This window comes from Hemibagrus wyckioides, linkage group LG14, assembly GCF_019097595.1.
Source record: "Hemibagrus wyckioides isolate EC202008001 linkage group LG14, SWU_Hwy_1.0, whole genome shotgun sequence".
NCBI lineage: Eukaryota > Metazoa > Chordata > Actinopteri > Siluriformes > Bagridae > Hemibagrus > Hemibagrus wyckioides.
The window spans coordinates 15,182,476-15,207,359 of NC_080723.1; the positions used below are offsets into that span (position 1 = coordinate 15,182,476).

The following is a 24,884-nucleotide window of genomic DNA, read 5'->3' on the forward strand; positions in this document are numbered from 1 at the left end:
CAGAACTGTTTGTGCTTGTGTTGTTATGTATGGAATAAATGGCAACACGATAGTGTAGCTTGTATGTAGGTTCAATCTAGTTGGCTGGTTACTGTCTGTGTGGAGTGTCACATATTCTCCTCGTTTCTGTGTAGGTCCCCAGGAAAAAATAAAAACAGTTAGATTGGTTAGCTATGCTGAACTGCCAGTGGGAATGAATGAGTGTGTGAAATGTGTGTTTATGGTGCATGGACTGGAGCATGAATTACTTCCTCAATTCCTTCCTCACTCCCATTGTTCCTGTTATAGTATCCAGTGGACAGTACAATTTTACTTGTATAGCACTTTAAACAATGTATATTGTCTCAAAGCCAGAGGCAACAATGGCAAGGAAAACTGCCTGAGAGCTCAAGGTTTCTGGGGAAGAGAGAAACTCAAAAGAGAACATCATCATCTCCGTGACATAATGCATTATATTCCCTCTTATTACCAGACCTGCCAATTTGTAAATGAATGAATATAACAACTACTAAAGACCAAGGACTGAGCTTAATTCACTGGGCGCCTGGCCTTGCTCAGTTTTTGTACTTCTAGAAAATTTGTATTTCTTAAAAACTTCCCTTGTACTTTTGCCATTAATATTGCCGCAAGTCGTTAAAATTATTTCTCTCTCTCCGCTCTCTTTTTCTTCATGTTTCTAAACAAGCCAGGGCTATATGCTGAATTGTTCCAAGGTGTTTCAATGTGTGCAAGGTACCTTGTGATTGTCTGGCATCTCATTCAAGCTGTGTTTGTAATTACATCAGTGTTCTCGTTATAGTTAATATAATTTTTCCTTGCCACCATTGCCTCTTGCTTGCCCATTAGAAATAAATCTACATCTGTATTTCTCGAAGCTGTTTTGTCCATTATTAAAACTGGGCTATATAAATGGATTGAATTAAATTAAATCGCCATTGGATCCCCTACAGCTGCACGTGTCCAGGACAAAGCATTAAATTACTTAATTTACTGACCAGCGGCTCGGTTTTATAGACCACTGATCAGGGTTTGGGTTGGTCTTGGACCGGCTTTATTGCAATATGGCACTTGAATCTAATGACCCTTGAAGTGATCAGTCACCTCAGGCTTGTTCACTAGGGATGATTTTGTCTAACATTAATCCTGGACTTTTTGTTCTATGTTTCTTATGTTCTGTAAAGCTGCTTTGAGACAATGTCCATTATTAAAAGCGTTATTCAACTAAAAAATCGAGGGCCGCTTTTTATTTTGTCAATTTATTAATGACGTTTCGACAAGCAGATCCGTCGACACTGGATTGCGAAATATGTAAATAAATACTAAACATTTTCATATTTTGAAATCTGTTTTAGTGGAGCCTGCCATTTTGCTGCATGATGTCATCACCCAGTGTCCGCCCTCTCGTGCTCTCTCGCCCATGTAGACACAAACACGAGCGGCAGGTAGGTAGGGAGCTGTGTTTGTGTTTTCTGGCATGGTTATTTCTGTTGATTTAAAGTTCAGCTAATGTAAAAACAAGAACTCGGGGGCTAAAGGAAGAATTAATCCGTCATTAGGATGTGGATCAGTCCGGAGGAGGTGCTGCTCGCTAACGCGCTGTGGGTGAGTGAGAGGGCCAATCCCTTCTTCATCCTGCAGCGGAGGAAGGGACACGGCAAAGGAGGAGGCATCACCGGTAAACACTCGGCCTCTTCACCACACACACACTCTCACACACACACACACACACACACACACACACACACACACACACACACACTGCACTTCATCTCCCGATCTTTTGCATTTGTCATCTTTCGTACTTTTCCAACCCTAACAGTATGTCCACATACAGATCATATCTAGAACATTTCCAACATTTTCCAATTCCAATAAATGACCAATCGATGGTCAAAGACGAGGACAAATTAAACTATGTATGATTACACACCATGACACTAACACATTACTGTGAGACATTAGCTAATAGTGAGCTAGCTTTGTTTTGGTTTGTTTTGTTGCCTGATGATGACGTGGTGCACTGAGCCGCCTCTAAACTTATATATATATATTTAGCTGGGAATTAGTTTTGCTGTCCTGCCTAAATTGTACCTTGTTTTAACTATCGATTATGAATATTTGTAATTATTTTCACAGACAAAGACTAAAACCTTTGCTAACTCCAGCTAGCTAACGTAGGGGAAAAAACCTCCCACAGTCATGCTCATGTGGTTGAATATATATTCCCCATGTTCAAGAAAATAAAGGAGTGTGATTGTTTACTCATGAAACATGACATTTAAAATGTACACATGTATACTGTTCGCTTTCTTTATTAAAATGTACTGAATATGCACACTTTTTCAGTTTATTATAACATAATAACATAACATAAACATAACGAAACCAAACAGCAGACAGGGCCCATCTTTTACAATGCTAGTGGAAAAAGAAAAGGAGAGGGGGGGGGGGAACAAAACAACAATGAAAAACCCCACTTGCATAATATCATACCAAAACTTAAAATGTTACTTAAAGAAACATCAATAAAATCCAGGTATGGAGTCCACACTTAAGGTTAAGCTTCAGTAGATATACACTATATTGGCAAATGTTTTGGGGATGACCCCTTCCTGTTCCAACATGACTGCACACCAGTGCACAAAGCAAGGTCCATAAAGACATGGATGAGTGAGTTTGGTGTGGAGTCCTGACCTCAACCCGATAGAACACCTTTGGGATGAATTAGAGCGGAGACTGCGAGTCAGGCCAAAACTGGGACATCTGCCTTTACATGCACATGAATGTAACATGGAGTTGGCCCGCCCTTTGCAGTTATATTCCACTAGAAGCGCATTTGTAAGGTCAGGCACCGATGTTGGACGAGAAGGTCTGGCTCACAGTCTCCGCTCTAATTCATCCCAAAGGTGTTCTATCGGGTTGAGGTCAGGACTCCACACCAAACTCACTCATCCATGTCTTTATGGACCTTGCTTTGTGCACTGGTGTGCAGTCATGTTGGGACAGGAAGGGGTCATCCCCAAACTTTCCACAAAGTTGGTATGTGTTGGTATGCTGAAGCATTAAGAGTTCCTTTCACTGGAACTAAGGGGCAACCCCTGATAAACAACACCTGAATTTAATGATTTGGAGGGGTGTCCCAAAACTTTTGGCAATATAGTGTATGAGTAACACAAGTTAGAATCATTTCCCTAATAATCTAGTGCCATCCTTTTAAAGATGGGGGTTTGTCACTGATCCATTCAGCTTATTATTTAATAAAATTCTTAAAAAAAGAAATCCTGTTTTCACACAAATGCTCACAACTTACTTAACCCTAACCCTAATCCCTGATCGATGTAAATGTTTGACAATTTATTGACCAGATTGTGAAATTATGGCACTGTTTCATCTTGAAAGGCTGAAAAATGACAGCGCATGACCTCATTTTTAATACGCAGTCGTAAAAAACATGACGTCGGTAACCACCAGGTTTATCTTTCACCATGATTCATTACATTATCTAAGGACATCTGCACATGATGCACATAACATCATGTGAGCTAGGGTACAAATTTGTTCCAGCTACGTACCGTTCCTTGCTTGCAAAAAAGTGTGAACAAGCAGCTACCATGAGTAAATGGTGACAGCAGTTACCTTCTTGCAACACAAGATTAATGAGTAGCTCATGGCTATAAAGAAAGATTTAAAATATTTGATTAATTTTGCCCCGGCTTTATTTTGAACTTTATCTTTTAATTTATTAAATAACAAGGTCAAATAGTCACTTTGAACCTTAGGCCAGAGAAGAACACTAAGCTGATGTGTGAAAACTATTCTCTTGCCTTCTCTTGTCCTTTCGGCATTCTAGTAAATAATTTACATAAACGGATGTGATAAGCTGCAAAAGAGCATCTGCTACAGTATTATTGGTTCATGTTTTTTAAAAAAACACAAGTCACTGAGGTCTGGCTGTTAGAGAAAAAACACACACACACACATTTTCTGTTGTTGTTGCTCTCAGTTCCTTCCTCAGTGCTTTGCTGGGTTTGCATTTGGACTATCATGTCTGAGCTAGAGGTATGAATAAACCAAGTAACAGTTGGATGCAAGATCACAATTATTGCCTATTTCTAGTTTGTAGAATCCCCCCCCCCCATGCTGTCACATCATGTCAAATGATTTCTTTTCTAAAGTCTAGGAAACAAGGAAAGCGTTTGTAACCTTAAGCATGCCATGTCATAAAATTAAATGACATCAGAAATGACTGAGGTTATTAGACAGACATCGAAAAAGCATATATGATCTAGGCATTGAAGATACAAATACCAAGGTGACATTTAAGTATTGATCTGAAGATGTTGGTCTGCTGAAATCATTTGCTTTTTAATTTGATCTGGGAATTAGAGAACTGATGTGCATTCAGAAATGGTAGGAAAAAAGGTAGGGAGGAAACACTACTTGTAATGTATAAGGTTCTTTTGACTTACACATAACTAAGCTATTCATGCAGACATCCGAGTCAGTCGAGCAAAATTAGCAGAAAAAGGCCTGTGTGTGTGGATGAGCACAAGGTTTTAGGCCCAAACAGTGAACTTTCCACAGTGTGTAACATTTTATTTCATCTTTATATAACTCCCTAATGTGGAGTAGGAGATAATAGCTTTGAAAAATGGTCTTCTTCTTTCTGTCCCTCCCTCAGGTCTTCTGGTTGGGACTCTGGATGTTGTGTTAGACTCCAGCGCTCGTGTGGCTCCGTATCGAATCCTTCACCAGACGGGAGACTCGCAGATCTTCTGGAGCATTGCCTGTGGTCAGTAACCGGTCTCCTTCCATCAGGAACAGTCACTGACATTCGCAGTTTGAACTGCTTGACAGGAAGCTGAAATTGTTTCAGGTCCAAGTAAAATTTGTAAAATGAATCATGAGAATATCGAGCAGTGTGGAGGGAGGGGGATGAACCATGAAAAAATTTTTTCTTGTGTGTTCATATTGACGCGTGTTCAGATGTTAAAGCTGTGTTCATACCAAAATTGATTTCATTTTTAGTTAAGCACATCCAAGTGCACTTCAGGGTTGCATCGATCTATATATTTTTTTAAAGCTCTGTCAATTTTTGGATGTCATGACAACCTCTACGTCTCTGGATATTCAATAATTCTTGGATCTTGTGTTTTGCTTCTTGAGTTTTTAGGGCCTGTGCTGCACTTACACTGTGACTCTGCCATTATGAGACTTTTAAATAACTGTGAAACCTGTCATTATACTGTTTGAGCTCTTGTATGAGCTGCTGTTGCCTTTTTTAACGAAAGAGTTAGAAACGTAGTTTTGCTGTCTATTCATTTGAATGTTTGTGAGAAGAACAATAAACACTGTAATTACTGCTGCTTATAGGCTTTGTTTTTGTTTTTGTTACTGATGAATCCTGCACAGTTCTAGCCAGTGTCACACACTAACAGGATATAAAAAATAAGTTGAAGCAGTCATGTGACCAAAATGGACTGATTTCAGTTACCAGTTTGCATTGCTGATAATTATTGAAATGTCTGTTTGTCATCAGGCTCATCACGCAAGGAGATAACAGAGCACTGGGAATGGCTGGAGGCTAATTTACTGCAGACTCTCTCCATTTTTGACAACGATGAGGACATCACCACTTTTGTCAAAGGCAAGATTCAGGTGAGCTCACGGCTAAAGTTATTCACATTGCCCCAGACCAGTCTCAGGCTTGTAAATCTGGGGAGACTCCAGTAAACAACCCTCAGTCAGTCTTTTTGTATGCAGGGCATTATTGCTGAGGAGAATAAGAGCCGTCAAACACAAGAAGACGAGGATTGCGGGAAGTTTCGGGAGGCAGAGCTGAAGATGCGGAAGCTGTTTGGGATGCCTGAGGAGGAGAAACTGGTGAACTATTACTCGTGCAGCTACTGGAAGGGTAGAGTGCCACGTCAGGGCTGGCTCTACCTCTCTGTCAATCACCTGTGCTTCTACTCCTTCCTACTTGGAAAAGAGGGTGAGATTACAGAAGAAGGGGAAAGCATTTAATCCAATTCGGACAGAATGAACGAGAGTAGTGCATAAGCAGCGTTCTCATGTACTTTAAAGATGTGCATCACTTCAGGTCATGTCTCCTGCATAATGTAAAAAATGTGTTATTTCTTTCCTTCTGCCTCTTTAGTGACATTGATAGTGCAGTGGACAGATGTGACTCAGTTAGATAAGAATGCTACGCTGTTATTCCCCGAGAGTGTACGTGTGAGCACACGGGACACGGAGCACTACTTCTCCATGTTCCTCAACATCAATGACACATTTAAACTGATGGAGCAGCTGGCTAACATCGCCATGAGGCAGTTGCTTGATAACGAGGGCTTCTCCGCAGACCACTCGCTCCCAAAACCCTGCAAGACGCTCAAAAATGTTTCTGCACTCAAAAGGTATGAGTTAGAAGAAAATCCTTTTGTTATTTTTTAGAACTCTTACCACCCCGAACACTGTTTTGTCTTGTTGGTCTCTATTGTTACACTGAGTGTTCCCTCACCCGTAAAAATAATTGTGTTTGTTGTTTTGTTTTTAGGGACCTGGACGCACGAGCAAAAAACGAGAGATACCGAGCTCTGTTCCGTCTGACGAAGGAGGAACGGCTAGACGGTCACACAGACTGCACTTTGTGGACGCCCTTCGCTAAGATGCATGTAGTTGGACAGATGTTTGTCTCCAACAATTACATCTGTTTCGCCAGCAGAGAGGAGGACCTGTGTCAACTCATCATACCGCTTAGAGAGGTAAGCTTTCACAATCACTGTAAAACCAGACTGTAATTTATATAAGTTTTACTGGCCACAAAGAAAAATCCTAACAGTTTCAACACAAGTTCTTCTTATCTTAAAATCTTATTTGAGATTTAGAATTTTTACTTTTTTACTTCACTTTTACTTTGTTTTTAACAATTGAGATGTTTTTTTTTTCTTCACAATGTACACCAACCAATTTTCCGACCGAAACACCAACCAGTTTCGGTCACTGACAATATTCAGACTATTGAAGCAAAAAAAAAAACAAGATTTTATTTGCTTGAGAGTTAAATGAAGACCCATAAAACATGTTATTTTATTTAGAATGTTTGTATCAGTTTAAATGATATATACTTAAAGAAAATTCACACTGCACGTAAATTATTAGATTTTCATACATACTTTAATACTCGTACTTTACTCTTTCCTTCACTCACACACTATATCTGGATCTGTGAATGATTATGAATAGTGTGGATGAGTCAAAATCATTAATAGCCATCTTTCTTTCTCTTTTTTTCCCTCGTGCTTGCTTTCTCTCACTTTTGCTCTCACCCTCTCTCACGCGCTTTCTCTCTCTCTCTCTCTCGTCCTCTCTCTTGCTCTCGCTCTCACCCTCTCTCACTCTCTCTCTCTCTCTCTCTCTCTCTCTCTTTCACTCTCGCTCTCTCTACTTCTGTTGCTCTCAACTCTCTCTCGCTTTCTCTCTCGCTTTCGCTGTCGCTCTCTCTCTTCTCCTTCTCGCTTTCGTGTGCTTGCTGTTGCTCTCTCTCTCTCTCTCTCTCTCTCTCTCTCTCTCTCTCTCTAGGTGTCTATAGTAGAGAAAGCTGACAGCAGCAGTGTTTTGCCTAGTCCTCTCTCCATCAGCACTAAAAACAAGATGACCTTCCTGTTTGCCAACCTCAAAGATCGTGACTTCCTTGTTCAGCGGATCTCCGACTTCCTACAGCGAACGCCTGATAGACTCTGTAGCACGACAGGACAATCTGTGAGTCAGTCAAAAAAAAAAAAGAGAGAAGTGTTAGAGCCTTCTTAAATACTGTCATCAAATAAAGTCTGGCCTGAGGAGGTTATTTGTAGTCACTGGTTAAAAAAAATATATATTATTTCTGATTTATGCTTATTTTATTCTTCACTCCTTTGACAGGAGAGTCCAAGTCCCAGCACCCCTCCTTCCCTCCCTTCAATGCCGCTGGTGCTGGGGTCATGTGAGAATACTCAGGATCGCTACTACAGCTCCAGCCTCCCTACAGCCAAGCAGGGTCTGCTCCACATCTACCAGAAGGGCCGTCCTGAAGACCTGGGACCCAAAGCGGTTAGCTGCCATCAAGTTACACCCACATCAGTGCCATCTAAATTCCAGCGTTTATCTGCTGGCTGATCGATATTTATGTATATTTTGATAGTTTTCATGAAAAGTCCTTCAGAATGAAGTTTCCTATTTCTTCATCATGCAGATTAATGTTCTCCTTGAGACAGAGAAATTAGCTATTAGCTAAATGTACAAAAAATGTACAGAAGCCATTTAACACCACACTGCTGCACTCAGTAAAGCGTTTTATTTTCTTCTTTCACACAGCCAGGTTCCATTCACAAACTCTCACGCCACATGTGGGCCTCTGTGACATCAGCACTCTATACAGATAAAAACGATTCGGTCCATTTGTGCAGTACAAATCATCAGGTGTTGAGAAATAAAACCTCACATTTTACATTTTTGGATTTTCATGCATACTTTAATGCTTGTACTTTACTCTTTCCTTCACTCACACACTATATCTGGATCTGTGAATTATTATGAATACAGTGTGGATAAGTCAAAAGCACTAATAGCCGTCTTTCTTTCTCTTTTTTTCCTCGTGCTCGCTCTCTCTTACTTGCTCTCTTGCCCATGCTCTTGCTCTCACTCTCTCTCTCTCATGCGCTTTCTCTCGCCCTCCCTCTTGCTGTTGCTCTTGACTCTCTCTTGCCTTCTCTTTTTCTCTCTCTCTCCTCTCTCTCTCTCCTCTCTCTCTCTCTCTAGGTGTCTATAATAGAGAAAGCTGACAGCAGCAGTGTTTTGCCCAGTACAAATCAACAGGTGTTGAGAAATAAAACCTCACATTTTAAGAACAGTGTTGCCCCTTTAGTTACCCCATTAATGTCCTCATCTCTCCAACACAATCTGCCATGTTTCTGCTGTCCTGATAACCAGTAGTCTTGTTTTATATCTTGAGATTCACAGACCCAGAATAAATGATCAGAAATGCTTACTTTTTTTTTCCAAGATCGTATTGGCTGCTGATGGGTGTCATGCGGGAAAGCATAAATTAGGCCATTGAACAGATTACAGGGCATTAAAAATGCATGAGTTCTTGTAAGATCAGGGGCTTCTCCATTTTAGACTCCACTAAAGACTCACTGATATTTAGCTGAACAGACAGCAGGTTGAGATTCTCAGAAAGATAACATATGGTGCTACATGCACTACTACAGCTAATTCAAGAACATTATCAACATATAACCAGATCTGATTTAAGAAATAGCTGCTTGCTATTGGCTTTATTTTGCATAAGATATTGAAGTTTAATGAGCAAAATGGGTATAGGTGTGTGTGTGTAAACTTTATGAAAGGAAATCCTGATTCTTTAATCGAATCTTCCTCTCATTCCTTATCCTTCAGACAAAAGAGAAGATGAAGGAAGAATCCTGGAATATCCATTTCTTTGAGTTTGGACGAGGCGTGTGCATGTACCGCACGTCTAAGACACGAGACCTGGTCCTGAAAGGGATTCCTGAGAGTCTGAGAGGAGAGCTGTGGTTACTGTTTTCAGGTAACTACTTCTGCCTGACAGCAGGGGGCGCTTTCTTTCCTCTTTTATTTTGAAAAGAATAATGTTTTTGTGACTAGAGTTGTTGTTGTTATTATTATTATTATTATTTATTTATTTTTTTAACTGATTAAACATTAGGCCAGTAGTACAAATTTCTACGTATACCTTCTAGACAAATCACAAATTAAAGGAAAAATGTATGCCACTGGTTTACCTACATTACTAATATTAATGTTTTCACAGATGGATCACTATTACATGTGAATTTGATTACTTGGGTTAAACCCGGTCACACGTTTGATTCATGCATAAATACAATCTGTGTTTTAAAAGCCCACATAAACACGGCATTTATAAATCCCTGCTATTTATTCATGCCACTAGCAGGATGATTAACAGGGTGTCATGGCAACCACCACATTCATTTATGCCCTGATTCTGTGACTAACCCTGATCACATGACTAGCTGTCATGAAATGAGAAGGGAATCTATTTTATATGCAGCCTACATGTTGTGGAAACTTGCTTAAGTAATTGGGATGATCCGGAGGAACCAGATCACTGTAAGAATGTTCAGCCGTCCAGTTTGCAGTTTCTGTATAACTAGGATACATACATATGTGTATGACCACCTGCCTAATATTGTGATTATCCCCCTTTTTGCTGCCAAAAACAGCCCTGACCTGTCAAGGCATGGACTCCACTAGATCCCTGAAGGTGTGCTGTGGTATCTGGCACAAAGATGTTAGCAGCAGATCTTTTATGTCCTGTATGTTGCAAGGTGGAGCCCATGGAGGGCAACTTACAGGACTTAAAGAATACTTACAGGACTTAAAGAATACTTACAGGACTCAAAGGATACTTTTGATAGATACTGACCACTGCAGACCGGGAACACCTCACCATGTCTAGCCATCACAATTTGGCCCTTGTCAACTTTGCTTAAATCCTTGTGCTTACCCATTTTTCCTCCTTCTAAGACATCAACTTTGAGGACAGGAGGTTCACTTGTCACTAACAGGTGCCATAATGAGGAGACAATCAGTGTTAGTCACCTGTCAGTGGTCATAATGTTATATTTTTTTTTATAATACACAGATAATATACATCAGAGAGTGACGGAGAAATAAGATGAATGTATGTAAAGTAAGGGATGCCATAAATGGCTCAAGTACAGCCCAGTAACATAAAACATAAAGCATAAAATAACATAGTGTAAGGTGGAGTTTAAAATTGTAAGACAGAACAAATGCAAAGCACATGTATTGTTAAGCATCATACACACAAACAGTCTAGCATTACGTATTCCATCTCGAATTCTTGTTTATTTAATTCAGAATAATGCCAGGCTGCTTATGTTCTGCATGATGTGAGGGGTTCTGTTGACCTAGTGAATCCAAACAAAAGCTAGATCCTCTAATGAGAAAGGTTGTCATTCAGTTGAGCCTGTTTTAATATTTTTATGTGTGCATCCATGTGAGTTCCCCTAATGGCACTATACTACTGCGTCCTCCAAAACAGAGAAATAATAGCTATAAAATGAAGCATTAAAATTGATTTTATTTTATTTTAATTGTTTTTTTTGTTTTTTAAATCCGGGCAAGTTTTTGTGTGTTGCCTTATATTTTAGTTTCTTTAAGTTTAGTTTTTCTGGAAATAATTTGTTGTGACAAACTCCCTGAACAAAAAAAAAGGCCTGTCCATTAAAGCAGTGACAGATTCTACAGTGTTAGTAGGCTGTCCATCTGGATGAGCAAGTTCCCACATTTCTACATGGCAGCTGTAGGATCTATAGGACCTGTGTGTGACTTCTTAAACAACCCTGATGAAACACTGAGACACACTCACTGGCCTGTAAAATCAGCAGACCATCAATCCCATGGAAAGTGTGTGGATTAGCAGGTGAAACCCCAAACAGGGCATAAACATGGGCTGATTTTCACACAGTTAGCGGGTTACATTTGAAAGAAGCTCTTTCAGTACACTGGTGGCATCGTACCTGACTGAATTTGTGCTGTTATTAAGGAAATGGAAGGCGTATCTAAGCATTATAGAAGAAAGTATTGTGTTAGGTCTTGTGCATTGACTCTGTACCTTGCCTCTTGCTTTAGGTCAGATCAGCAAATAGACTGCTCTGTATCACTATTCTTACCATAACTATTTGGTTTTTTTTTTACCAGGCTGGAGTGTTAAATTTGTGGCTGTTTACAGACTGGCTCTCACTCCATAGCTCTTGATACCTTTTATTTACTGCTCCTTTGACAGACTCTAAAGATTCCCCTGTAGGTTTATGTTTGTCTAAATTTATTGACCCGGTAACTGAATCAGCAGTGTAATATAACTGATATAGTTCATGCAGCCAGTTCCTCTCTCCCTGTAGGTGCTCAGAACGAGATGGTGACTCACCCAGGTTACTATGCGGAGCTGGTGGAGCAGGCCATGGGCAGGTGTACTTTAGCTACAGAGGAGATTGAGAGAGACTTGCATCGCTCAATGCCTGAGCACCATGCTTTTCAGAATGAGATGGGCATCGCTGCTCTTCGACGAGTACTCACTGCATATGCATACCGCAACCCAGGCATTGGCTACTGCCAGGTACACACACACACACACACTGAAGATAAAACAACACACACACTCAGTTCCATTTACACCAGTGTTTGCACAATGTGCTTGAACTGCTTCTCCTTGAATATAGCAAGAAAGCACAATTTACATCATTATATAAATGTTTAAAATAAGTATTATAAATATATACGTACACACAGCATGATTAACTAAAAATAGGACACGTGACATGGCTAACCAACTGAACACGTGAAATAAAAGCAAGAGCAAAACAATAACATTTGGTGTTTTTCACTATGGTATCTCCACCATGAAGGGAGAAGCAGTGAAACATCAGTGACACATTTATTAATTATATCAAATTGGGGTGTGTGTGTCTGTCTGTCTTTCTCTATTTTCCTGTTTCCATAGGCTATGAATATAGTAACATCTGTGTTGTTGCTGTACTGTACTGAAGAGGAGGCTTTCTGGTTGCTGGTGGCTTTGTGTGAACGGATGCTGCCAGATTATTACAACACCAGAGTTGTAGGTCAGTCACAGACTTGCGCTGAGAAAAGGTTCATTTTGAGAATGCTACTTGAGCTAGCTCTCTCTCTCTCTCTCTCTCTGTCTTAATATACACCTATCAGGCATAACATTATGAGCAGTGACAGGTGAAGTGAATAAGACTGATGATCTCCTCATCATGGCACCTGTTAGTGGGTGGGAACCACACATGGGGGTGATGGTTAGGTGTCCTCAAAGGTCATACATGAATGTGTCTTGTCAGGAGCTCTGGTGGATCAGGGTGTGTTTGAGGAGCTGACACGGGAGTGTTTGCCACTGCTGTACGAGCACATGCAGGAGCTGGGTGTGATCTCCACCATCTCTTTGTCCTGGTTCCTCACACTCTTCCTGTCCGTCATGCCGTTTGACAGTGCTGTGCTGCTGGTGGATTGCTTCTTCTACGAGGGAATCAAAGTCATCTTTCAGGTGAGAGCATACAGATGAGACCGTGATACAGCAGAAACAATTATCAATACTGCAGGCTTTCAAAAACACACAACTGTGGTTTTATGATGTTATCAGCTGTAAAAGTATGATGTCCTCATAACTGTTTCTAAAGAAGTCTTTAAGCTCATATGTTCTAATTTTTGGTTTGTCAAGCCACAAGCTTTCATAACTTCTTGGCCAACAAATTCTTGTGCTGCTTCATGTAGGAAAATAGAGTTAATATAAGATTAAATAGAAATATGAACAAATATTACATGGTGATTTACAGTTTGTTTTTTTCTGTGGCTGAATCTTAAATGGGCAGATATACAGATCAGGCATAACATTATGACCACTGACATGGGAAATGAATAATACTGATTATCTCCTCATCATGGCACCTGTTAGTGGGTACCATAATGAACATTTTTCCCTTGAAGTTGATGTGTTTAGAAGCAGGAAAAATAGGCAAGCGTAAGGATTTGACCGAGTTTGATAAGGACCAAATTGTGATGGCTGGATGACCCGGACTGCAGTTTTTTAGTATATATCAAAAGTGTCCTATAAGTCGCAGTGATCTACTGCTAACATCCTGCTGCCAGATACCACAGCACACCTTCAGGGATCTAGTTGGAGTCCATGCCTCGACGAGTCAGGGCAGTTTTGGCAGCAAAATGGGACCAACAAAATATCAGGCAGGTGGTCATAATGTTATGCCTGATTGGTGTGGAGCACTAAGTGCATTCTGTCATTTTGTCATGTCCTATGTAGTGAGAATATTAGTTTTCCGTCCAAGTGTGTGTAGAGAGGCCTTATAATATAAAATATATTAAAAATAATATAATTAATTATTATTAATCCATGAAAATGAGCAAGGTGCTGAATTTTAAATCATGAATAATAATATAAAATCATGCTCTATATGAGAAGGTGAATGGGAGCAAATTGTGGAAATGTTTCTTATTAATTTTCTTCTTTTAAGAAAGCAGGTTTGATCATTTTTTTTGTTTCATGGTTTGTGATATAGCTCTGTGTACTGTTGTCTCATTAACATGAATCATTTGAAAATATCACCGACGTATACAAGATTTCAAGTCGCAATTTTTTGACAGCCACAGACCGAAGCTTTGTGTTTCTCTGCACTTTAGGTGTCATTAGCTGTGCTACACGCTAACATGGAGAAGTTGTTGAACTGCACAGATGAGGGAGAAGCCATGACCATACTCGGAAGGTGTGTTTGGGGTCAGAAAGCAGAATTCTGTTGTAATTATTGCAGCACTGTATGATATGACTAAGCATAATATTGTAGCACTGTATGCCTAAGCGTAAGGTTGTTGAATGCATGCAAGCCAAGTGTAAGTGTAATACATGCATATTCAGAAAACTGTAAATCCTCTTTTTCTTTAGGTATCTGGATAACGTAGTAAACAAACAGACAGTCTCTCCGCCCATCCCCCACCTACACGCCCTGTTAACCAGTGGAGATGAGCCGCCACCGGAGATTGACGTATTTGATCTCATTAAGACGTCCTACGATGTGAGAACAAGAAACTCATCCACATGAAGTCAGATATATGCATCTTTGCAAATGTCTCGGTAAATAATTTCCCTTGTCTGTTCTGTCTGCCTTCTCTTTTCCTTTTCGGTTGCTTTGTTTTTTTTCTTTTCCTCTCCATGTAGAAGTTTGGAAGTCTGCGTGCTGATGTCATTGAGCAGATGAGGTTCAAACAGCGGTTAAAGGTCATTCAATCTTTAGAGGATACAGCTAAGAGGAGTGTGGTGAGTGCCTGAGTTTATTTATTTAGTTATTTTGAAGGATGTAAGCCTTGTTCATGTGTGTGTGTTGTAAGATGACTCTTGTGTGTGCATGCAGGTGAGGGCCATCATGACCGACTCAGCCTTCGGTATTGAAGAGCTGGAGGAGCTGTATGTTCTGTTCAAGGTAAGAACACCCTTTTTGGTGCCAGCAGTGCAATGCCAAAAAAATAAAATAAAAAGAAGAAAAAGTGGCCTGAATATTAGTACCAGATGGGTTAGTATTTTAGAAACCAGTGAAATTCTGGGATTTTCATACACAACGGTTTCTACACAGAATGTTGTTACTACAGAATTTGCATAGAGCGGTGTGCAAAACAAAAAACATTGAATGATTTAAAGTTCTGGTGGGAACAAAATGCCTTTTCGTTCAGAGAGGTCAGAGGAAAATGGGCTGATTGGTTTGCACTGCCAGGAAGGATATTGTAACTCATATAAGCACTCTTTATAACCGTGTTGAGCAGGAAAGCATCTCAGCATGCAAAACATTGTAACCTTGAGGTGGAAGATTATATCAGGTTCCATTTCTATCAGCCAGAAACAGAAATCTGACGATATCATGGGGCACAGGCTCACCCAAACTGGACAGTTCAAAATAAAATATCTTTTTCCGTCTTTAAACATCTAGTTTGTGTAAATCTGAGGCCTTGATAGCGTCACATTTTCGCTCTTGGCTGATAGTATCTTGTGCTCACTGTGGTTGTAAGAGTGTTTATTTGAGTTACTATTGACTTCCTTTCAGCTCACACCACGCTGGTCATATTTCCTCCGATCTCTCACATTTACAAGATGCTTCAGCCTGCAGACCCACTGCTCACAGGATGGTTTATATGTTCCTTATATACCATATATATATATATACTATTCCTTGTAAACTCTAGAGACTATTGTGTGTGAAAATCCCAGATCATCAACACTTCTAGTCAGTCTGGCACCAACAATCACACCATTGTTAAAACATCTCTTGTCTGATGTTTAATTTGATTATTTACTGAAGCTCTTGAACTGTATCTGGTGGTGCTTGAGGAGTTGTATCTAACTAGAACATTTTTGTGGATGCACTTGAACAGTGGGTGACATTTATATATAGTCTAAATATATTATACTATTATTTAAATATCCTCTTTTTTTTGCCGCAAAACTTGCTTGCCATTATTTGGCAACATTGCAGCTCTAGTATGTGAACACTAGAGGGCTCAGTCGAGGGCTACTCCATTAACATTGCATTACGTCATTCACTCATTCTCTGTCAACTCTAAACATCTTCCTCTGTCCAAATTCTCCATCTGTTTCATCTCCAGGCCAAGCACATCATGAGCTGCTACTGGGGGGCGAGTAGCTCTGCAGCTGATCGTCATGACCCGAGTTTACCCTATCTGGAGCAGTACCGGATCGACTGTGGACAGTTCAGTCAGCTCTTCTCAGCTTTGGCACCTTGGTGCTGTGGCATGCACACTACCACACTCTCTGCCCGCTTATTTCGCCTGCTTGACCAAAACAAGGACTCCCTCATCAACTTTAAAGAGTTCGTCACAGGCCTGAGTGAGTGCAGAATCTTAAAATTTAACGATATTAACATTATCTTTAGACCATGTGACTCTTGTATATGATAGAATGATTGACTTATAGGATATACTTTAAATTTCTATTAATAATACATATGTAAATATTAACATCAACATTCAGCAATCATCATACAAAACGATGTCTTAAAATCAATACAGCAGAACTGATCCATATTTTATGAATCTAAAGAACCTTTTTTGCCCACCAGAAGGGGCTGTTTCTCTTTTTTACACTTTCATAATTATACTGCAGTGAGAATTGTAGTTTGAAGAAATACAGTAAATGTGATATCTAGTTAGACATTGCTTTGAGGATTGAAGCAACAATAGAGGATAGACAAATAGTTATCATCTTAACAGGATGAACTAATAGTTATCCCCTTCCTATTAACAGTTGTTTCCTTACAGTAGCTACTTAAAGTAGTTCCTTTCTAACTCATTACATTCAAAACCATAAATGCGGTGACCTAATAAATCCTCAGACCAACAGAACGACTCAGTTCGACTCCATGACCAATCAACATTTGCTGCTGTCCCTGAACCAATGCTGTGTTTCTCTATCTCAGGTGGAATGTATCATGGTGATATGACTGAGAAACTGAAGCTGCTGTATAAACTACACCTGCCTCCAGGTACCGACCCATGCACACAGAGCAGACGTTAAAAAGCTGACGTTAGCAGCTTTGTTTATTTCACACTTGCTGTCGGACCAACTTGAAAAAATTCACACGCAAACACAGAAAGATCATTTGAAGAAGGTCAGATGAAGGTGGAAAGTGTGTATGCGTGCGTGTGTGTGTGTATGCGTGCGTGTGTGTATGTGCGTGTGTGTGTGTGTGCACGAAAGAGAGCAGTGTTCACACATTCTCAGCTTTCTTTAGCTATACAGGAAATGGTAATGCACGCTGAGAGAATGCGTGCACTGCTGTCAGCACACATTCTTCTGCTTTTTGTGTGTGTGTGTGTGATGCCTGTTTGCCTTTTTTAAGGTACAACCACCTGCTTTACTGAGAGCAGGGCTCCCACTCACATGTACACATATAAGTACTTTAACCTAGAATCATATGAACTTCCTGAAACTAAACATGAAGCAGACAAACCCACATCCATCCTGCACATGTGTGTGTGTGCGTGTGTGTTTTGGTGTGAAACTGCTGTTGACTGTTCTTCTTCCTGCAGCTTTGTGTCCAGAAGAGGCGGAGTCTGCACTTGAGGCCACTCAGTTCTTTACTGATGATGACACACCGCAGGGTAAATACCCGTGTATAATCACACATACGTGATCCAACACACACATACCTCCAGCCTTGTGATAGACACAAATAACACAGCCCCTGACAGCTTATTTTCTTGATAAACAACTCACAACTTTCACACCTGCATGGCCTCTTTGTGTCTGATCAACATCATATTTCTTTTTTTTTCTGAGACAAAAATAAGCATAGTGGCTACACTATGATGAGGAAATTTTAATTTGTAACATTAGTTCTCTAGATATAAAACGACTATGCATGCAAGTGAGCATAGTAAAGCTTTTGCTCCGAAGTCACATAAGTGCTATTGCAGTGCTGTTTCTAGCTTTTATATAAACTATTATTTAATAAATATAAATTTGAATGTAAATCTAAGTGATGGCTACTTGAGGTCATTAAAAATGACTATAGTGGTTTTAAATCCTTTATATCCATTCAATATATACTGTTTCAGTATATATATATTTGTATTTCACTAATCCTGCATGTTTACACCTAATAATTAAGTGTGATGAGTGTTCATCTCTGGACTTTCCTATTTTTTTTCACATGCTTTGTCTGCTCTTTTCTTTTTTATTTGCTTGCATCTCTCTCTCTCTCTCTCTCTCTCTCTCTCTCTCTCTCTCTCTCTCTCATTCTCTTCATGTCTGTGTTACTCCTACATCATCTTGCTCTCTCTTTCTCCTTTCTTGTATAACCTCTCCAGATCCTCCCTCCTTGTCTCATCTAGACTTCCTGGTCCAGGAAGTCACCTCAGGTTTGTGTCCGTGATCTCACAAAAAAAAAAGAAAAAAAGCTGAGCATGAGCTTGATTGTATTTGTTTTTCATATTAAGAATGGGCAGACGAGCTCATGTAGCTACGTTATCAAAAATGCAATTTCCTCTTCTCCTTTCATTCTTTCTGTCATCACACTCTTGAGTTTCAAATTAAATGAGTATATAACTTTATTACCATCCAACGTTCTTTACCATCCAGTGTTATAAACCATACTTGGCTGAAGTTATTATAAGCCATGCTTATGATTTCTCTTCTGTTCTTACATCATTACTGTCATCTGCTGCAGGTGAGGAGGTGAAGGAGGTAGCAGATACAGGAGGAGATTCTGAAGAGAAGAAAGGTAGCACTTCTACCTTGCTGCCTTTTTTACACAGTTGATGGGAAAATTCTGATCACACCAGAAACTCACTCTTCCTTGCAAAAAAAATGTCACAACTGCAAAAAGAGTGTGTAGACTCCTGGCATCCCCTGAATGATCTTGTTCTTGTTCTTGACATGATGAATGTGTTTTTGCTTATTGTATATATATTTTCACATTCTCAATATTTAATAAATCACAGCATCACCCAGGCACACACAGCTATCGCAGCTTTAAATATGTGTACCTCTGGGTATTTAATGTCATGACCTGAGTCTTTAAAATGTTAACCATAACCATTACTCTATTGTCTGTAGTTCTAACTGCATCCATTGACGTGTGATTCTGATGTGCTGCTTCTTTTGTTTCAGACGAAAAAGTCAAGGACTATAAATATTACTTGAGAATGTGGGCTAAGGAAAGGGAGCCCAAGAAAGAGACCATCAAAGATCTGCCTAGAATGAACCAGGTAAACTCAGTTATTCATTCTGTGAACATATCCACAGTCAAAAAAATGACTAACCCTCTCAACATAAAGGAACTGAATTAAACACATTGTGTGGAGATTTTTTTAATTCTGCAGTGTACACATAACACTGTGCTTCTTTGAGCTGTGTTGTCTGTGGTGTTGACTGCTTGTGGAATTAGTTGTATAGAGAATAATCTCTATTTATATTTTATGTATAATAATATACATAAAAATGTATAGAGAATTTTTTATAATAAAAAAAAATAAAAAAAACAAGTGTTGTATAAAGTACCCAAAAGGCACAGTTGAGTAAAAGTACAGGTATTTTGTTAGAAAATGACTCAAGTAAAAGTTAAAGTCAACCATTTTATAATTCTACTTGAGTAAAAGTCTTAAAGTATCTGAAATAAACTGTCCTTAAGTATCAAAAGTAGTATTTTCATGAATGTATTCAAGTATGGAAAGTAAATAAAAAAGCAAGACACTAATAATTTGGAGACTTATGAATTTTATTCTGTATTGCTGTTTTTCTTAAACTTCTCAATAAGTGCACCACCCAAAAAAATAAGACTAAGAATAAAAAATAAGAAAGAAAGAAGAGGCCTTTAGAACTTAGTGAACTGTATTGTAATGAACTGTACAGTAACAGTGTTTTCATACATGTGCACTTGTAACTAAGGCCATGTCCACAAATAGCCGGGTATTTTTAAAAAGGGAGATTTTTCTCTGCGTTTTGGCCTTTTGTCCACATGCTAATGTGGTTTGAGGATGGTGAAAACGGAGCTTTTGGAAAACTCCTTCCAAAGTGAAGATTTTCCAAAACTCTGTTTTCAGTGGTGTTGTGTGGACGGGGGAAACGGAGATTTTTATGAATTGACATCGTTGTCTGTGTGCCGGTCTCCTTGATTTGACATCAGCTTTGTTTATGACGATATTTTGTGCAATAGCAGATTTGCGTAAACTAGTGAGTGTGTTAACGTTGTTTACTGGACAGAGGTGTCAGAATGTAATACGAAGCCCACTGTTGCTACATACAAAACTCCAATAACGCACACAGCGATGGCGGTTTTGGACGAGACCCGGTCGGACTTCTACATTCTACAGTGTTTCCCGCGATGCGCCATTGTTGTTAAACTACCGGAACCGGTAATAAAGTTTTGTCTAGGCTTCTGACTGAATAGGCTCCTGACAACACTTAACAGGGCGTTTTTAACACGTAGGTCATGTGGACAGGATAAAACAAAAACAAAGCACAAAATCTCTGTTTTTAAAAATACCCAGTTACGTGTGGACAGAGCCTAAAGTCATCACTAACCACAAACTTCCTTTACCGCAAATTTGGATGCAGGTTTTTTTTTTGTACTAAGTAACGAAAATGCCAAACAGAAAATGTATTGGAGTAAAAGTATAGAATTTGTTTAAAAAGAGTAGTGAAGTAAAAGTTGACAGAAATATAAAAACTCAAGTAAAGTACAAAAACTCTCAAAAAATACTTAAGTACTGTAACAAGGTAATTTTACTTCGTTACATAGCAGTCTCCACTTCAATTTTTGTGTGGTTAGCAGAACGGAACCTTGTCATGCCTAATGTAGATGTGGATTTGCATTTATATGTATGCAGTATTTAGTCCATTTGAATAGATCCTGGGTGTGTTTATCTATTTGGGGAAATTAATTAGATCAAGTACACTATATTGCTAAAGGTTTTGGGACGTCTGCCTTAACATGCTCATGAATGTAATATGGAGTCGGCTCACCCTTTGCAGTTTTAACTCTTCTTCAACTCTTCTGGGAAGGCTTTCCACAAGGTTTAGGAGTGTGTTTATAGGAACATTCCACTAGAAGTGCATTGGTGGGGTCAGGCTCTGATCTTGGACGAGAAGGCCTGGCTCACAGTCTCCGCTCTAATTCATCCCAAAGGTGTTCTATCGGGTTGAGGTCAGGACTCAGACAGGCCTCTGCAGGCCAGTCAAGTTCCTCCACGCCAAACTCGCTCATCCATATCTATGCACCTGGCTTTGTGCACTGGTGTGTGGTCATGTTGGAACAGGAAGGGGTCATCCTCAAACTGTTCCCACAAACTTGGGAGCATGAAATTGTCCAAAATGGCTTGGTATGCTAAAGCATTAAGAGTTCCTTTCACACAAACACCTGAATTTAATGATTTGGAGGGGTGTCCTAAAACTTTTGGCAATATAGTGTATGATTGCTGCGATCATTCAGACTAAAACAGTGTGTCTGAGATTAGGAGAAGTTAGTGAACCTTGTTTGAACCCCTGATTCAACCCTGTTGTAAGATGGAATGAATGAATGAATGAAAGATTTTCGTAAGTTACTCCGTACATTGTTTCACGCCCTTCCCTTACCAATTGTTTTTCTAGTCCACATCTGTTCTGTGTTTACACTTTATGCCCAAAAGTATGTAAAATCCTGGCCAGTATTACATAGAACATCACATTAATATGGGGATAATGGTCAAGTGTCCAGATAGTTTATATGTAATCTATATATTTTGACTGTATAGTGTAAATGCTGAGTGAATGGTGTGTAAAAAAAGTTTTATTCCAGTGCACATATGATGTCTCCGGTTTAATTCTCTGTTTTGTGTTCAGGAGCAGTTTATTGAGCTGTGCAAGACGCTTTATAATATGTTCAGTGAGGACCCTCATGAGCAGGAGCTCTATCATGCCATTGCTACGGTGGCCAGCTTATTACTGCGCATTGGAGAAGTGGGCAAGAAGTTTACCAACAACGGAGGCAAAAAGTGTGACACACTGGCTCAGCCAGTGTTGGAGACTCCAGGAAAGGAGGACAGTTTTGGAGAGCCAGGATATGCGCAGTCCCTGGTGTCGAAAGCCCTAGCAGAGGCTCAACTGGAGACTCCTCCAGCTAACGGGTCAGACGAAGATGTGAAGGACGATACGTCCATTTCATCCTACTCTGTGGTCAGCGCCGGCTCTCTGCAGTGCGAAGACATCGCAGACGATACAGTTCTGATCGGATGTGGAATAGGTGGAGCTGGAGGTGGGAATGACAGTAGGCGTGGCAGTGCGCCTGATGGTGATTGGTCGATCTCGTTTGAGCAGGTCCTTGCATCATTGCTGACCGAACCAGCTCTGGTAAACTACTTTGAAAAGAAGCACGACATCAGGAACAAGATGGCTGCCTGTAAGGCTCAGAGGGCTGTAGAAAGACAGATCAGTTCGTCCAGCGACCATGAGCTCGCTCAACTCTCCACCTGAGGTTTAAGCTCACGGCTGCCACTAATGTTCATATTCACTATTATTCAGAGATCTGACTCTAATTATCACTAGTACATTAATGATCACACACTCATTCTCACCACTTTTAGAACGTACTGCAAAGCGTATAAGCGTACATGTCTGCACTTTTGCTCATGTGGCCTTTGTCCTTCCAGGTTGAACTGGTGAACAAGTTTGTCTGCTGTTAGCATGTTACCTGATGGTTTTTGCTACTCTTGAATCTGAGTCCAGCCTTCAGCCACTGCACTCAAGTTTTACGTAGACCAACATGGCGTTTGTTGTGTTTTTGTTTACCTCTGACTAGGCGAGTGGGCATTGTACCAGTTACTCGAGCTGTAGCTTAGCTATCTGCACCTGCATATTCTTCAATTTTGAGTCTATTTGAAGGATCATTATCACCTAAATTAGCGTGGAAAAAAAAAAAAAGTTACCAGCACACTATCTTGTTCAGATATGTAATAGTAAACTTTACATTATTCTTGATTACATATAGTCTTCAAAGATAGGCTTGCACTCAGTGTCATATATTCAGGCTGTGGTTTTAAAAGAAGAAGTGTCCTTTGTCAGGAAAGGGTTTGCAGAAAACCCCTAGCTATAAAACCCTTAGTGTTTTGTTTTTGATGGTTTAGCATCTATGCTCTGTGTAAAGCCTTGGTCATCCTGTTGTGCCGATTGTAATTATTTGTTAGCGGTTCAGCAGCCAGAGCCACCTTATTATCATTACAATAACAGAAGTCTTTTAGATACTGCAAGGACTCTTACTTTAGGATCCATATCCCAGCTCTTATTTCAGCTAAAATGACTAAATCACTTTAGTTTTGATATTCTGAAAACGCTCATAGATCACGCAAGTACAATCAAAAAAATGGCTAAATGTTAATATTAACTATAGTATCTAAAACTATTTGGCTGCCTTTCAGTCAAGCTAAAGTTAGCTGTAATTAGCTTCCAGGCCCTCGTTCTTCCTTCCTTGTCTAAGATAAGTTGGCAGAGACAGAAGGACCGGGCCTTTGCTTTCCAGACATGCAGCATTTCTGCTAAGCATTATCTAATAGTTAGTTATATTTCGTTGTTCATAGCTGCATATTTTCTTATATAAAATATTTTATTGCTAAATGTAAAAATGTTTTTACTGTCACCTAATTCAGCTTTTGTGCCCCCTCACAGTCCATAGCTTGCCCTATAATAATTTTAATTGCTACCTTTGTACAAAATAAAAAGCTTTAAATAGACTTTACTGCAGTTCACATATGTTTTATATGCCAAAATGCGGGCCTTAAATGCAATTATTAGTTCTAGAAAGCTCTACTTTATGCTAGTGATTAAACTCCCCAAGCCTCGTATAATTGAGGCTGAACTAAAATACGCATTCCTGATGTACGTTACAGCTCAGAAGCAGACGTGTTCAGAAACATCCCCGTTTTGGTTTCCAGCATTACGCAGACATCCGTTCAGGTGACTTTTAAAACACTAATTCCTTCCAATTCCAACCTTTCTTTGTCTCAATTTCTGATTATTCATGTCAAGTGCAAAAAAGATGTCTTCTTTGCACACGTTATGTGTTCTGCCAGACATCTGGGCTTGCTTCAGTTTGATCAAACCTCATGTTTAGTTATTTAATCCTGCTGCATATCCATTCCTCAGGTACTGTTGAGCTTTAACCGGCAGGTTGCTGAGAAGAAATGACACGAATACTCATATTTCACCAGAGCTAAAGATACTGGACATATTCTGTCCAAATAAGAGGATGAAAAGATTCAGAGGGCATGAGATGCCATTTCATTATTCTGGATCTGGGCGAGTAGGAACCAAGAAAAAAAGCACCTGCTGTAACTTGCAGTAAAATCCTGTAATTCTACTAAGCATGTGTAAATGTACAGTCCGGTCAGATCCCTACTATGAAACGTGTCCGTTCCGTTGCTGTGCGTGTGAATTATATTGTAAATGGCTTTCAACACATGGAGTGAGTGCCTCGTACTAATTTTCATGCTTCACTGTGAAAGTAACCAGTATCAGGCTGAAAAAAGCTTATTAATGCACATTGTTGATATGATTCCTCGTCCTCTTATTTCACCCAGAGAATTTTAATTTGCTTCAATTATATTATATTGCTGTCACAGTAATTGCCTACAGTATTTAATCCATACTACATAAAGTTATTTGCTCATTTAAAAATGTTTTTAAAAAATCTCTTGTCATTGATCAGTACTGTATTATACTGTGTAATAAATAAACAAGTTATGTGATGGCTCGTGTG

General features: G+C 39.6%; 1 protein-coding gene across 5 annotated transcripts; it reads left to right on the forward strand.

Annotated features, from left to right (window-relative positions):
* The first annotated feature begins 1,352 nt into the window (after positions 1-1,352).
* Positions 1,353-24,873, forward strand: LOC131365200 (TBC1 domain family member 9B). 5 transcript variants are annotated; one of them, XM_058408866.1, is made up of 25 exons: positions 1,353-1,442; positions 1,557-1,675; positions 4,682-4,792; positions 5,540-5,658; positions 5,764-5,992; positions 6,158-6,416; positions 6,557-6,764; positions 7,582-7,761; positions 7,921-8,088; positions 8,797-8,853; positions 9,436-9,586; positions 11,967-12,181; positions 12,566-12,683; positions 12,924-13,126; positions 14,275-14,357; positions 14,534-14,663; positions 14,807-14,905; positions 15,000-15,068; positions 16,243-16,483; positions 17,073-17,138; positions 17,686-17,757; positions 18,466-18,516; positions 18,825-18,878; positions 19,268-19,365; positions 21,977-24,873. In XM_058408866.1, the coding sequence occupies exons 2-25, from the start codon at positions 1,558-1,560 to the stop codon at positions 22,604-22,606; spliced, it is 3,729 nt and encodes a 1,242-aa protein (XP_058264849.1). In that variant the 5' UTR covers positions 1,353-1,442; position 1,557; the 3' UTR covers positions 22,607-24,873. The 5 variants fall into 5 exon arrangements, 4 of the variants coding, with proteins under 4 accessions (XP_058264849.1, XP_058264851.1, XP_058264853.1 ...); XR_009206566.1 differs by having other exon boundaries at positions 1,395-1,675; positions 21,977-24,082; positions 24,272-24,873; XM_058408867.1 differs by having other exon boundaries at positions 1,427-1,446.
* Positions 24,874-24,884: the final 11 nt, after the last annotated feature.